Raw genomic sequence first — 13,572 nt, forward strand, 5'->3', positions numbered from 1 at the left:
TGTACTAGTGTGAGGGCTTGGGTGAAGCCAGTGGACTGGACACATCTCCAGATAATGGTATGCTTTCTCCCCCTACCATAGCTACAGAGGAAGGATCCTCTTCTATTTGATTTCGTTGAGCAATTTATAGAGCGCCTGAATGCCCAAGGACAGTCCGAGAAATAGCCCTAAAACCATAACAGAGTGGACAAGATCTAAAGAGACAGTGGGAACTTCCAAGATTTTAATGTTTTTCGAAAGATAAGAAAGTTGGATCGCCTTTTAAGAAGCATAGGTAATCTGTTCCCTAATTGGCATGTGGAATATATACAACGTTTCTGCCTCAAGAGGCCTTCTCAGTTCTTGGAACATTTACTGACCTAGAAGTAGCGGAACAAAGCAGTCATCTAGGGCGATAGCATCTGAAATTCATTTTAAGGAATTCTGGTCCAGATCCATGAAGTATTTTATGAGCCATGCACAGGGCCTTGAAAGTGAGCTTTCCCTTAGCTGGGAGCCAATGAAGTTCCTACAGGGCTGCAGAGACAGACTTAAATTTTGGTATTTTCATGAGCAGGAGGGCAGCAGAGTTCTGCAAGATCTGAAGCTTGTTAATGGATTTGGTGAATAATTCCCAAATACAGAGCATTACAGTAAAAGAGCTTGGACAAAATTAAACCAATTACTACTACAACTACCAGATCAAACGTAATAAAATAAAGCATTTTCTTCAAAAGTCCTCATGTAAAGAAACATGATGACCTAAGTCTATTGATAAGGTCTCCAAACAACAGGTTAGTATTGAAAACTATCCCTACATGTTTTGCCTTGGTGACTAGCAAATGTTGGGGGGCCAACGGCTAAGGCCACCAGCCTTGATTCCAAAGTGTAGGGAAATGCCTCTCTTGGCATGGTTACCCCCTAACTTTTTGCCTTTTGTTGATGCCAGTTATGATTGAAAGTGTGCTGGGACCCTGCTAACCAGGCTCCAGCACCAGTGTTCTTTCCCTAAATGGTACATTTTTTCCCACAGTCATGGCACACAGGTAAGTCCCTTTAAATGGTACCCCTGGTACCAAGGGCCCTGTAGCCAAGGAATGTCTCTAAGGTCTGCAGCATGTATTATGCCACCCTGGGGACCCCTCACTCAGCACATACACACTGCCTCATAGCTTGTGTGTGCTGGTGGGGAGAAAATGACTAAGTTGACATGACACTCCCCTCAGGGTGCCATGCCCACATCCCACTGCCTGCGTTATAGGTAAGTCACCCCTCTAGCAGGCCTTACAGCCCTAAGGCAGCGTGCACTATACCACAGGTGAGGGCATAGTTGAATGAGCAATATGCTCCTATAGTGTCTAAGCCAAATCTTAGACATTGTAAGTGCAGGGTAGCCATAAAGAGTATATGGTCTGGGAGTCTGTCAATTACGAACTCCACAGCTCCATAATAGCTACACTGAGATTTGGGAAGTTTGGTATCAAACTTCTCAGCACAATAAATGCACACTGAAGCCAGTGTGGATTTTATTGTGAAATACACCCAGAGGGCATCTTAGAGATGGCCCCTGAATACCAGTCTGACTCCTAGTGCTAGGCTGACCAGTTTCTGCCAGCCTGCACAACCAAACCAGTTTCTGGCCACATGGGGTGAGTGCCTTTGTCACTCTGTGGCCAGGAACAAAGCCTGCGCTGGGTGGAGGTGCTTCTCACCTCCCCCTGCAGGAACTGTAACACCTGGAGGTGAGCCTCAAAGGCTCCTGCCTGTTGTTACAATACCCCAGGACATCCCAGCTAGTGGAGATGCCCGCCCCTCCTGACACAGCCCCCACTTTTGACAGCAAGTCCGGGGGAGATAATGAGAAAAACAAGGAGGAGTCACCTACCAGTCAAAACAGCCCCTAAGGTGCCCTGAGCTGAGGTGACCCCTGCCTTTAGAAATCCTCCATCTTGAGTTTGGAGGATTCCCCGAAAAGGGATATGCCCCCTCCCCTCCGGGAGGATGCACAAAGAGGGTGTAGCCACCCTCAAGGACAGCAGCCATTGGCTACTGCCCCCAGACCTAAACACAACCCTAAATTTAGTATTTAGGGGCGTCCCTAAACCCAGGAAATCAGATTCCTGCAACCTGAAGAAAGAAGGACTGCTGACCTGAAAGCCCCGCGGAGACGACAGATACCAACTGACTTGCCCCAGCCCTACCAGCCTGTCTCCAGACTCAAAGAACCTGCACAGCGACGCATCCAGCGGGACCAGCGACCTCTGAGGACTTAGAGGACTGCCCTGCACCTGAAGGACCAAGAAACTCCACAGAACAGTGGCAATGTTCAGAAACCTCAGCAACTTTGCAACTTTAAATCAACTTTTAAAGAGACTCCACTTCCCACCAGAAGCATGAGTCTTCACGCTCTGCACCCGACGCCACTGGCTCGAGTTCAGGACAACTAACGCCGCAGAGATGACTCCCAAGCGACTAACGACATGGACAACCTGAGTCAACCTCCCTGTACCCCCACGGCAACGCCTGCATAGAGGATCCAGAGGCTCCCCAAGACCGCGACTGTCTGGTAACAAAGGAACCCGACGCCTGGACCAAGCACTGCACCCACAGCCCCCAGGACTGAGAGGAACCACCTACCAGTGCAGGAGTGACCAGCAGGTGGCCCTCATTCTAGCCCAGTCGGTGGCTGGCCCGAGGAGCCCCCCTGTGCCCTGCCATCATTGCCTAAATGACCCCCGGGCCCTTCCATTGCTTTCAATAGCCAACCCGAAGCCTACTTTGCCTACTGCACCTGGCCACCCCTGTGCTGCTGAGGGTGTGTTTTGTGGGCTTGTGTGTGTCCTCCCCAGTGCTCTACAAACCCCCCCTGGTCTGCTCCCCGAGGACGCAGGTTCTTATCTGTAAGCAGACTAGGACCTGAGCACCCCTGTTCTCCATAGGTGCCTGGTGTTTTGGGCCCTCCTTTGATCTCTGCACCTGACCGGCCCTGTGTTGCTGGTGCTGTGGCTTTGGGGTTGTCTTGAACCCCCAACGGTGGGCTGCGTATGCCCAGGAGACTGACTGTGTAAGTGCTTTACTTACCTGCAAAAACTAACCACACTTCCCTCCCCTGGAACTGATGATTTTTCCACAGTGTCCACTTTTAAAACAGCTTATTGCCAATTTACCCAAAATTGTGTGTACTACTGTTTTAAATCAAAGTTCTATACTTATCTGTGTGCAGTACCTTGCATTTTATGCACTTACCTCAAATCTTGAATCTTGTGGTTCTTAAAATAAATTAAGAATATATATTTTTCTATATAAAACCTATTGGCCTGGAGTTAAGTCTTTGAGTGTCTGTTCCTCATTTATTGCCTGTGTGTGTACAACAAATGCTTAACACTACCCTCCGATAAGCCTACTGCTCGACCACACTACCACAAAATAGAGTATTAGTATTATCTAATTTTCCCACTATCAACCTCTAAGGGGAACCATTGGACTCTGTGCACACTATCCCTCACTTTAAGATAGTATATACAGAGCCAACTTCCTACACAAAGCAAAGTATATTTGCCAAATAGAAGAACCTGTGTTTTCTCTAAGTTTAAAATTAAACAGTTGTTCCTCATCCACCCTGCAACCGCACTCATACATCTATTAAATCGAGCCGCAGCCTCCTCCACATCGACAGAAATTGGCACAGCAGTCTGTGTGGCTTCAGCGTACGCTACTGTGGTAAACCCAAATGAAAGGATTAGCTTAGCTAAGGGGGACACATAGATACTATAAAGCGGAGAGCTGAGAGATGACCCCTGGGGCACCCCACAAGGAAGGGAAAAGGTGTTGAATTAAACCCCCAATGGCAATCGTCTGCTCTCTGTCCATTAGGAAAGGGGAGAACATTTCCAGAGCTGTACCCAAGACCCCAGTTTTGCAAGACACTCCAGAAAAACAATATGGCGCACAGTGTCAAAGGCTGCAGAAAGATCCAAAAGGACTACTGCAGCCCTCCCTCCACTATCCATGTTCGATCTGATTTCTTCACAACTACAACCAGGGCAGACTCAGTAGTATGGTTTGGCCTGAAACCAAACTGTGCCTCATTTAGAAAGTTGTTTTTACTCAAATAGTCTGACAACGTCTTACTGAGGTGTTTTTCAAGAATCTTTGCTGAATAAGGGAGCCGTGAAATTGGTGGGGACAACGGTCCTGTACCCCCAGCTACCCTCAGTGGCCGTCAACATTAATCTCTTGACAGACGTGCTGCAAAAGGGAGCTTCCACATCTGAATCCCCACTCCTGTTGAACAATGCCCTCATAGATGTTATTCTGGGTACCTGGTACAAACCCAGCACAGGCACTCTTGTGAATAGGACTGCCCGACGTCATTGTCCTGGAACTGGGGATCCAAGTTTCCTGATGCAACATCCGACCCCTGAGTGCTTGGTGGTCCAAGGCTCTACTTCCCATGGCATGTTCCCTATCACTCCCCCGGATAGGGAATGCAAAATGTTGAATTTATTTAGGAAGATGTTTTCTTCCACCAGCCTTGCATTGCGATCTGTGAACACTGCAAGCCTTTTGGTCCGTTATTCCCACATGCTGTGGGATACGGTTGTGCAAGTGCTGCCACAGGTCCCGAGGATACCTGGGCTGTACTCTCTCAGGCAGTTGCCGACTGGAGAGAGGGAGCGAAGCTCACATTCTGTTGCGGACTGGACACAATCAACTGAGGAGCCACACATGGCTGAGCACGTCTGGCTTTTCAGGGGAGGTCCAAGCTTCCCTGATGGACATGCCCTTCAAAGGCACCCATCTCTTCGGAAAGAAGGCAAATTCAGTGCTCTAGCACTTCAAGGATTCTAGTGGTAGGGCAGGTCTTTTGGCCTCGCAATGGCACCACCTCAACACCAATCTGCCTTTCGCTCTCTTTGTAGCCACAGAAGGGGCTTCCAACCCACGCCAATTGCCACCCACCCACCATGCTGCGCATGATGCCTAGCTGCTGCATGGCCAAAGGCAAGGGACCTACCGACCTTTTGTGTCAGATGGCCAGCAGGCTGGGCAGTCTGCCGTCCCTCCCTCCCCGCAGCAGTCTCTAAACCCATCTAGTCTGCCTCTCCACCACCAACAGCCAGTTGGTGGCAGGATTCGCCATCACCTGCCCACTGGCAAGCCATTACTTCAGACAGGTGGGTTTTTCAGATAGTCCGAAGGGTCTACTCTCTCTCCTCTGAGATTACCCCCCCCATCCATGCCACCATTTTACGGAGGATGACGGAGGATCATTTGTCCCTTCTCTGAAAGGAAGTTGCAGTAATCTTGGCTAAGCTGGCCATAGAGAGGGTTAAATTAACAGAAGTGTGCTGTAGTTATTTCCGCTACTTTCTGTTCCCCAAAAATGACAAGAGTCCTATCCTAGACCTAAGATGCCTCAATTTCTTCCTCAACCAGAAGAAGTTCAAGATGCTCACGTTGGCTCAGGTCTTGTCTGCCCTGGACCCAGTAGACCGGATAATAGCATTGGATTGCAGGACGCTTGTTTTCAAATCCCGTCCTGTCTGCCCACAGATGTTACTTGCATTTCATGGTAGGCCATGAGCACTTTCAGTTTGCCATGGTCTCCTCTAGCTGTACCAGCGCACCTCTGGTGTTTACTAAGGTGATGGTGGAGGTTTCAGCTCATCTGTGGAGATCAGAGGTGTCAGTCTTTCCCTATCTCAAAGAATGGCTGTTGAAGGCGAGCTTGCCCCAGGCTGTTGTCTCCCACCTCCAGACTACAGCAGAGCTCCTGCATTTGCTGGGGTTTACTATAAACGTGCCAAAGTCACACCTGACTCTCTCTCAGATGATACCTTTTATCTGAGCTGTTCTGAACACAGTGCAGTTTCGGCTTATCTTCCAGAGTGGCAAGTCCAGGATATTCAGCCTCTATCCTGGATTTCGGTGAGAATGACTCTAAAGCTGGTGGGCCTCCTGCATCCTGCTAGTAACACATGCCAGATGGCATAGGCGGGTTCTACAGTGGAACCTGCAGTTCCAGTGGGCGCAGCATCAGAGGAATCTCACCAACATGGTCCAGATCTCAGAGGGAACTGCAAAGATCAGCAGTGATGGTTAATGAGCCGCGATTGGGTATGTGGGTGTGAAGAAAGGTCGGGCAGGGCAGAAGCAGACCATCTCTAGATGTCTCATACTCTGCATTAACATCTGCTACACACTGGCCAAAAAGCAGCCGCCCCAAGGGTTTTAACACTCATTCTACCAGAGCTTAAGCTGCGACCACTGTGTTAGCACGCAGGGTTCCGGTCCTGGACATCTATCAGGCAGAAACGTGGGCCTCCCTGCACACGTTAACAAACACTAATTCCTGGACAGTCAGGTCTGTGGGGAGTGTCACTTTGCCCATTTGGTCCTACAGGACTTTGTTTTGACTTTGTTTGAAACTGGTTTGCAGACCCACCTCCGGGGATTGTACTGCTTGGGTATCTAATCAAAAGTGAAGAATCTGCAGCAAGAAGTCTCTATTAGATAACCAAGTTACTTTCATTTTGTAACACTTTATCTGGTAAAGACTATATCTAGCTGCAGATTACTTACCAACTCACCCATCCTCCCCTGCTCGGCGAATGGATTTCTAGGGACAAGGATCACTCTTTCAGGGCCCTAGTTTTGACACTCCAGTGGTAAGTGTTCATCATGGCCCCATGCTTCTTGCGTGGAAAGTCTTGAAACCGACGTTGGTGAGCCTGGGTGGCCCCAATACAGGGAACGCAAAGTTATTTCTGGCCTGAACGACAACAATGACAGACGTGAAGATGACCGACGCCATCTACCTGCGCACAGTGGTACTGCTCGCGAAAATCTCCCGGATCCAATCTGAAGCCTGGGGAGAATTTAAAGGTGAGGATTCTGCAGCTAGAAGTTTCTATCAAATAGGAGACCTAATACAAGTGAACATGTGCACATTCATATCATAGTTAAATGGCTGCTTTACTTACTCTGAGATTCATTTTGTTCCATGGCTGCTTCTGCATGTTAACACTGTAAATCTTGGCTTTCTTTATAGCCCGAAGATATGCTTCATGCCCTTGTCGGAAATATATGACCTAGAGAAAATAATATAAGTTGAGCTATATCACATTAGTCAGACACACATATTGTGAGTAACTAAAACCATTTTAAATGTACCTAATACAACCCCCACAGATGTGTAGGTCTGCAAGAACTTTCAAAGAGTGGTATGAAACATAGTAAACATGTAACAAGTCTAATTTAGTATGGGAACCACTAGCTGAATCACAAGGTTAGATACTTTCCTGGCACCAGGGTAGCACATCAAAGCACTTTCAAAGGTTTGGTGAAAGTTATGTAGAAGTTCACTTGTAATTTGCATAAAACGTGCCAAATGTTGATCTCTTTATTCTTTCCAAGAAACTCATTGTACTGATTACAGGTTCTATATGTTTTCTCTTCGGAAAAGGAAACACTATGAAGATATTGCCAAAGAGCAAGTTCAAAATTTGAAACAGCTTGATATCTTTGATATAATAATATCCAAGCCTGTAGAACATTTGTAATGGAAGCAAAATGCATAATTAATGGAGAGAGATAGTCTAGAATAGTTTCCTGTGATGTTATCACAGGGGCCCACGCTAGAGAAGAACAGACTACTTACTTGCAATCCAAATTACCTTAACCTTAAAGCAGGACAGTAGGAGAACAGGCAACCCAAGTTAGAGGTAATGGATGGGAGAAAATAGTTGGGAGGGACCTGTATGGTCCACATTGTTTGAGGTTCAAATCTCAATAGATGCAACCACACATTCTTCACTAATAGATTTAGGCAGAGCCATAGGCTCTTAAGTTTACTCTTATTGGAAGCCAGACGGAGAAAGGGAAAAAGAGTGAGAAATGGAGGACAATGTGAAAATGAACATATATTCCAAGGATGCCCGGCAAAACCAGTCATCAGCCATACATAAACATCCATACAATATTGGTTTATGAAGATATGTAAATTTCGCTGAAATTACTATTATGATAATGGAGGCAATGACTTTGTAGGGGGAGTGGACCCAAACCCAGTCAGAAAGAGGTTCCCCAAATCATTTCCAACAAAAAAAAAAAAACATGATGCAAAATCTGAAACAATGTTGTGTACTTTTTGTGACAGTGGTCCTGTGACATCCTAGGTTCCTTGCTGCAGTTATCCCCCCATACACACACTTTTTGCCTGATATTGATGCTGACTTGACTGAGTGCGCGCTGGGACACTGCTAACCAGGCCCCAGCACCAGTGTTCTTTCACTAAAAATGTACCATTGTTTCCACAATTGGCACACCCCTTGCACAGAGATAAGTCCCTTGTAAAAGGTACCAGTGGTACCAAGGGCCCTGTGATCAAGGAAGGTCCCTAAGGGCTGCAGCATGTGTTCTGCCACCCTCACCTAACACATGCACACTGCCATTGCAGATTGTGTGTGTTGGTGGGGAGAAAAGGCAAAGTCGACATTGCATCCCCCTCAGGATGCCATGCACACAAAACACTGCCTGTGGCATAGATAAGTCACCCCTCTAGCAGGCCTTAGAGCCCTAAGGCAGGGTGCACTATACCACAGGTGAGGGCACAGCTGCATAAGCAATATGCCCCTACAGTGTCTAAGTCCATTCTTAGACATTGTAAGTACAGTGTGGCCATATTAAGTATATGGTATGGGAGTTTGTCAAAACGAACTCCACAGTTCCATAATGGCTACACTGAACACTGGGAAGTTTGGTATCAAACTTCTCAAGATAATAAACCCACACTGATGCCAGTGTGGAATGTATTTAAAAAATGCACACAGAGTTCATCTTAGAGATGCCCCATGTATTTTACCCAATCCTTCAGTGCAGGACTGACTGATCTGTGCAAGCTTGCCACTGCGAGACAAGGTTCCGACCCCTTAGGGTGAGACCCTTTGTGCTCTCTGGGGCCAGAAACAAAGCCTGCACAGGGTGGAGGTGCTTCACACCTGCCTCCTGCAGGAAATATAAAAACTAGCAGTGAGCCTCAAAGGTTCAGGCTTCGTGTTACAATGTCCCAGGGCACTCCAGCAAGTGGAGCTGCCCCCCCCTCTCCCCCCAGACACAGCCCTCACGTTTGGTGGCAAGTCTGGGGAGATAAACAGAAAAACAAGGAGGAGTCACCCCCTCAGCCAGGTCCACCCCTAAGGTGACCAGAGCTGAAGTGACCCCCTCCTTGGGAAATCCTCCATCTTGTTTTGGAGGATTTAGCCCAATAGGGATAGAGATGTGCTCCCCTCCCCAAAGGGAGGGAGCACAAGGATGGTGTAGCCACCCTCAAGGTCAGTAGCCATTGGCCCCAGGATTGCAGATTCCTGACGACCTACAAAGAAGAAGGACTGCTGACCTAAAAACCCAGCAGAGAAGAAGGAAGACGACAACTGCTTTGGCCCCAGCCCTAATGGCCTGTCTCCTGATTCAAAGAACCTGCCCCAGCAAGGCATCCTGTGAGCCCAGCGACCTCTACCGACTCAGAGGACTGCCCAGCAACGACAAGGACCAAGAAATTCCAGTGGACAGCGGACCTGTCCAACCAAGCAAGAAGAAACCATCTTTAAAGAGACTCTCACCTCACTCCAGAAGCGCAAGTCCCCACCACTCTGCACCCAATGCCCCTGGTCTGTGTCCAGAGAAACCAACGACTCAGAGAGGATCCCCAGGCGACTCTGAAGATGTGACCACCCTGGGCTAACCTCTCTTCACCCCCACGACCGCGCTCCGAGAGGGAATCCCGAGGACCCCACTGACCGCGACTTCCTGGGACAAAGAAACCAGACGCCTAGAAGAAGCACTGCACCCGCAGCCCCCAGGCCCGTGAAGAACCGACCACCGGTGCAGCAGTGACCAGCAGGCAGCCCTCACCCTTGCCCAGTAGGTGCCTGGTTTGAGAAGCCTCCCTGTTCCCTGCCTGCAACGTCTGAGTGACCCCTGGGTCCTCCATTGAAACCTAATACAAACCCAATGCCCTGTTTGCCCACTGCACCCCGACGCCGAGGGTGAGTTTTGTGTGCCTACTTGGGACCCCAAGATGATGATCCTATGGCTGCTGTTCAGCACTGCCAATGATCATCTATGAGGGGCAAAGACAATCATCTCAGCTGGATGGCCTTGTGCCTCTTTACTTAGGCACTGCTCCCTGTGCACCCCCAGAGAAAATGCATCTCAACACTGAATGCCATTGCTTCAGCACTTTGGGAATGCCCTACTTTTAATTTTCGTGTTAGGTGAGGAGATTCAGAACGAGCTATGCGTGTCTCTCCCCATCACTGCAACACATTTGTTCCATTTGTGAGCAGAGACAGCCTAAGTGTGAAGGCCCAGTATGTCCATTACAAAATTTTTTTACATCCCTTCGCCATAACTGTAAACACTACTTCCCGTCAAACATGCAGAGAGAAAGTCCCCGTGCAATGAGGCATCCCTTTTCAACGCCATCTGCTAAGAACATATTAAGATAAACAAACTGCAGTGACCGGTACTCTGCTGAACCAGACACTGCACTTGACTACTAGTTTAAGCTTAATACTGAAACAACCTAGCAATGAACGCATTCAGGTGCAAAATTAGTACATGGTTAACTACAGATTACCACTAAAAATTACTTCGAAAATGTGCTATCACACAACTTCAAGAAGATCTTACTAATTTTTATGTAATAGTTTTATTCCATTTTGTAAAACTATAATGCATGTGTGAACCAAACTAGACATTCTCCTCTACATTGTCTTCCAAAAGTAAGCCCTGACTGACCTGCCTACCCAAGAAAATGGGCCCCAGAGGCATGTAGCAATTCGTGAGATCGCAGTAGTATCTGCCAGTGACAACAGTAACACGTGTTGCAACTGTCGAAAACCTTGACTACAAGACAGAGAAAAAAAAACTTTTAGCATAACAGAGTTTGCTTGGCACCTATGTTTGCCAGTTTTACATAATAAATGGACTGTAAACTGTACTTCAGGCTATTTCTTAAAAAAATAAAGCAAGACTAGGAAGCTGTCTCTTTATTTGGTGGGCCAAAATAGAGGTACACTGTGCAAAGAGTCCAGACAAACCCCAAAGGAACTGCAGAGGCACAAACAACAACCCAAATGATCTCTTTTGTGGTAGTGTGGGCGAGCAGTTAGGCATATCAGCGGGTAGTGCTAAGCATGTATTGCACACACAAAGGCAGTAAGCGAGATACACACCAATTTATAAAAATAATGTACTTTTAAATGAATTTAGATACCAAGATCATCAGAATCAGTTGAGAGTTATGAATTTTCATATTTTTCACAAGTTCACAGTGCAATTTGTGGGTGTGGTAATGTTATCCTATGGGGACAAACATGTATTGCATTCAGCACTAAATAGCGACCCACAGGACTGTTCTCCAGGCCTTAAGTGAGTAGGGGACAAAGTCCAAGGCCACACCAATAGGTCACCTTCAGAGGCTCTGGAGTGTCTGAGTAAGAGGCTGCAAACTAGGACAGGGGGAGTCAGTCTTGGGGAGCCAGTCTTGGGAAACCCACAGGGGGCCTTGACCCTTGAGGTACTCTGGCACATAGTGACACCATTGGTCCACTTACCCTGGAACTGAGGTGCAGTGGTGTGTTTTGGCATTGGATCATGTGCTTGAGTCACTCACGGTTGCAGAAACAGGCAGGGACTTAAGTCCAGCCTAGCTTAACCAACCTGTGGGCCCACGTCGCACAATGCTCAGGGACACCTTTGCTATTCTTCTCCTTGGGCCGGGGCGGCTGGGTGCAGAGGTGTCTGGTTTTTGTCACCAGAGGAACTTGCGGTAGAGGGGGCCTGCACAAAGAGGCTGCAAGGGGTGACTGGGAGTCCAGTCTTTACTAATCCAAGGCTGGGCTTAGCCTTGAAGGGTCTTGGGATCCTGTTGGCACTGTCACCTCCTTTGGACTCGGGCTGAGGGGCACGGGTGCAGAGGCACTTTGAGGTGTCAGGTGGAGGAGGTCAGAGGCTTTCTCTTTGTCTTAGTTTCTGCTGAAGAGGGGCAAATAGGACAGGTGGGCCACTCACGATGTGGGTCTCACGGTCCCTGAGGTCCCTCGTGCAGGTAAGTTTTCCTCGGAGTTGGTGCCTGGTCTGGACACAACAAGTTTTGGCTGCTGCAAGGGGTCCAGTACTCCAAGTGTTGCTGTTGCTTCTTTTGGTGCTTGTGGTTGCAGGGGGGTAGCTCCTCTACTCCAAGGGAATTTCTTTGACAATAAGCGAAGCACTGGCAGCCCTCCAGGTATCCTGGAGTCTGCACAGCAGCCAGACGAGTCAGTTGCTCCCTAAGTGTCAAGTGCAGCACGCAGGCTGGTATGGTTGGCACCAAGTCAGTTGTGTTCCTTGTTTCTCAGGTCCGCAGTCTTCTTTGCCCACTCCTTCTGTGGTGGCCATCGAAATCTGAAGTGCTGGTATCATGGGGGTCCCCTAAATACTCAATTTAGAGGTGTTAAGGGGAGAGTGGGGCAGAAGTCAATGGGCTACTTACCTCTGGAGTCACTACACCCCTTTATGACCATTTCCTTTAAGGAGTGGACATCACTATGTCCCAGACTTCCTAATTCCACCACACGCAAGATGGTGGGATTTTTAAATTTTGTGTTCACTTCAGGTTGCTCACCCTAGAGGAATGTCCAGCATGCAAGTGCAACACGCCTCTTGCATAGCTAATTTTCCTGCCTGTCCAGGCACCAAGTGTGCAACAGCCCTACCGGCCTGTCTCCCCACTTCAAGAAAAACTGCAACAGCGACGCATCCCCCAGGGTCCAGCGACCGCTTAAGCCTCAGAGGACTACCCTGCATCTAAAAGGACCAAGAAACTCCCGAGAACAGTTGCCCTGTTCAAGAAACTGCAACAACTTGCAACAAAGAAGCAACTTTTAAAGACCACACGTTTCCCGCCGGAAGCATGAGACTTTCCACTCTGCACCCGACGTCCCCGGCTCGACCTGTGGAAAACTAACTCTACAAGGAAGACTCCCTGGCGACTGCGAGCCCGTGAGTAGCCAGAGTTGACCCCCCTGAGCCCCCACAGCGACGCCTGCAGAGGGAATCCAGAGGCTCCCCCTGACCGCGACTGCCTGCTTCAAGGAATCCGACGCCTGGAAAACACACTGCACCCGCAGCCCCTAGGACCTGAAGGAACCGAACTCCAGGCGACCCTCTTCCTAGCCCAGGTGGTGGCTACCCCGAGGAGCCCCCGTGCCTGCATCGCTGAAGAGACCCCCGGGTCTCCCCATTGATTCCTATTGAAAACCTGACACCTGTTTGCACTCTACACCCGGCCGCCCCTGTGCCGCTGAGGGTGTACTTTCTGTGCCTGCTTGTGTCCACTTTTAAAATAGCTTATTGCCATTTTTGCCAAAACTGTACATGCTATGTGATAATTCAAAGTTCCTAAGATACCTGAGTGAAATACCTTTCATTTAAAGTATTGTTTGAAAATCTTGAATCTGTGGTTCTTAAAATAAACTAAGAAAATATATTTTTCTATATAAAAACCTATTGGCCTGGAATTGTCTGAGTGTGTGTTCCTCATTTATT

The 13,572-nt window shown here is 48.3% G+C and overlaps 1 protein-coding gene across 2 annotated transcripts in view; it reads right to left on the minus strand.

Annotated features, from left to right (window-relative positions):
• Positions 1–13,572, minus strand: part of BRWD3 (bromodomain and WD repeat domain containing 3) — a 993,456-nt gene that overhangs the window by 642,739 nt on the left and 337,145 nt on the right. For both annotated transcript variants that reach the window (XM_069212579.1, XM_069212580.1), the window contains exon 25: positions 6,966–7,073. In XM_069212579.1, coding sequence (XP_069068680.1) covers positions 6,966–7,073 — 108 coding nt within the window. The remainder of the gene's footprint in view (positions 1–6,965; positions 7,074–13,572) is intronic.

The sequence above is a fragment of the Pleurodeles waltl genome, chromosome 2_1, assembly GCF_031143425.1.
Source record: "Pleurodeles waltl isolate 20211129_DDA chromosome 2_1, aPleWal1.hap1.20221129, whole genome shotgun sequence".
Taxonomy (NCBI): Eukaryota; Metazoa; Chordata; class Amphibia; order Caudata; family Salamandridae; genus Pleurodeles; species Pleurodeles waltl.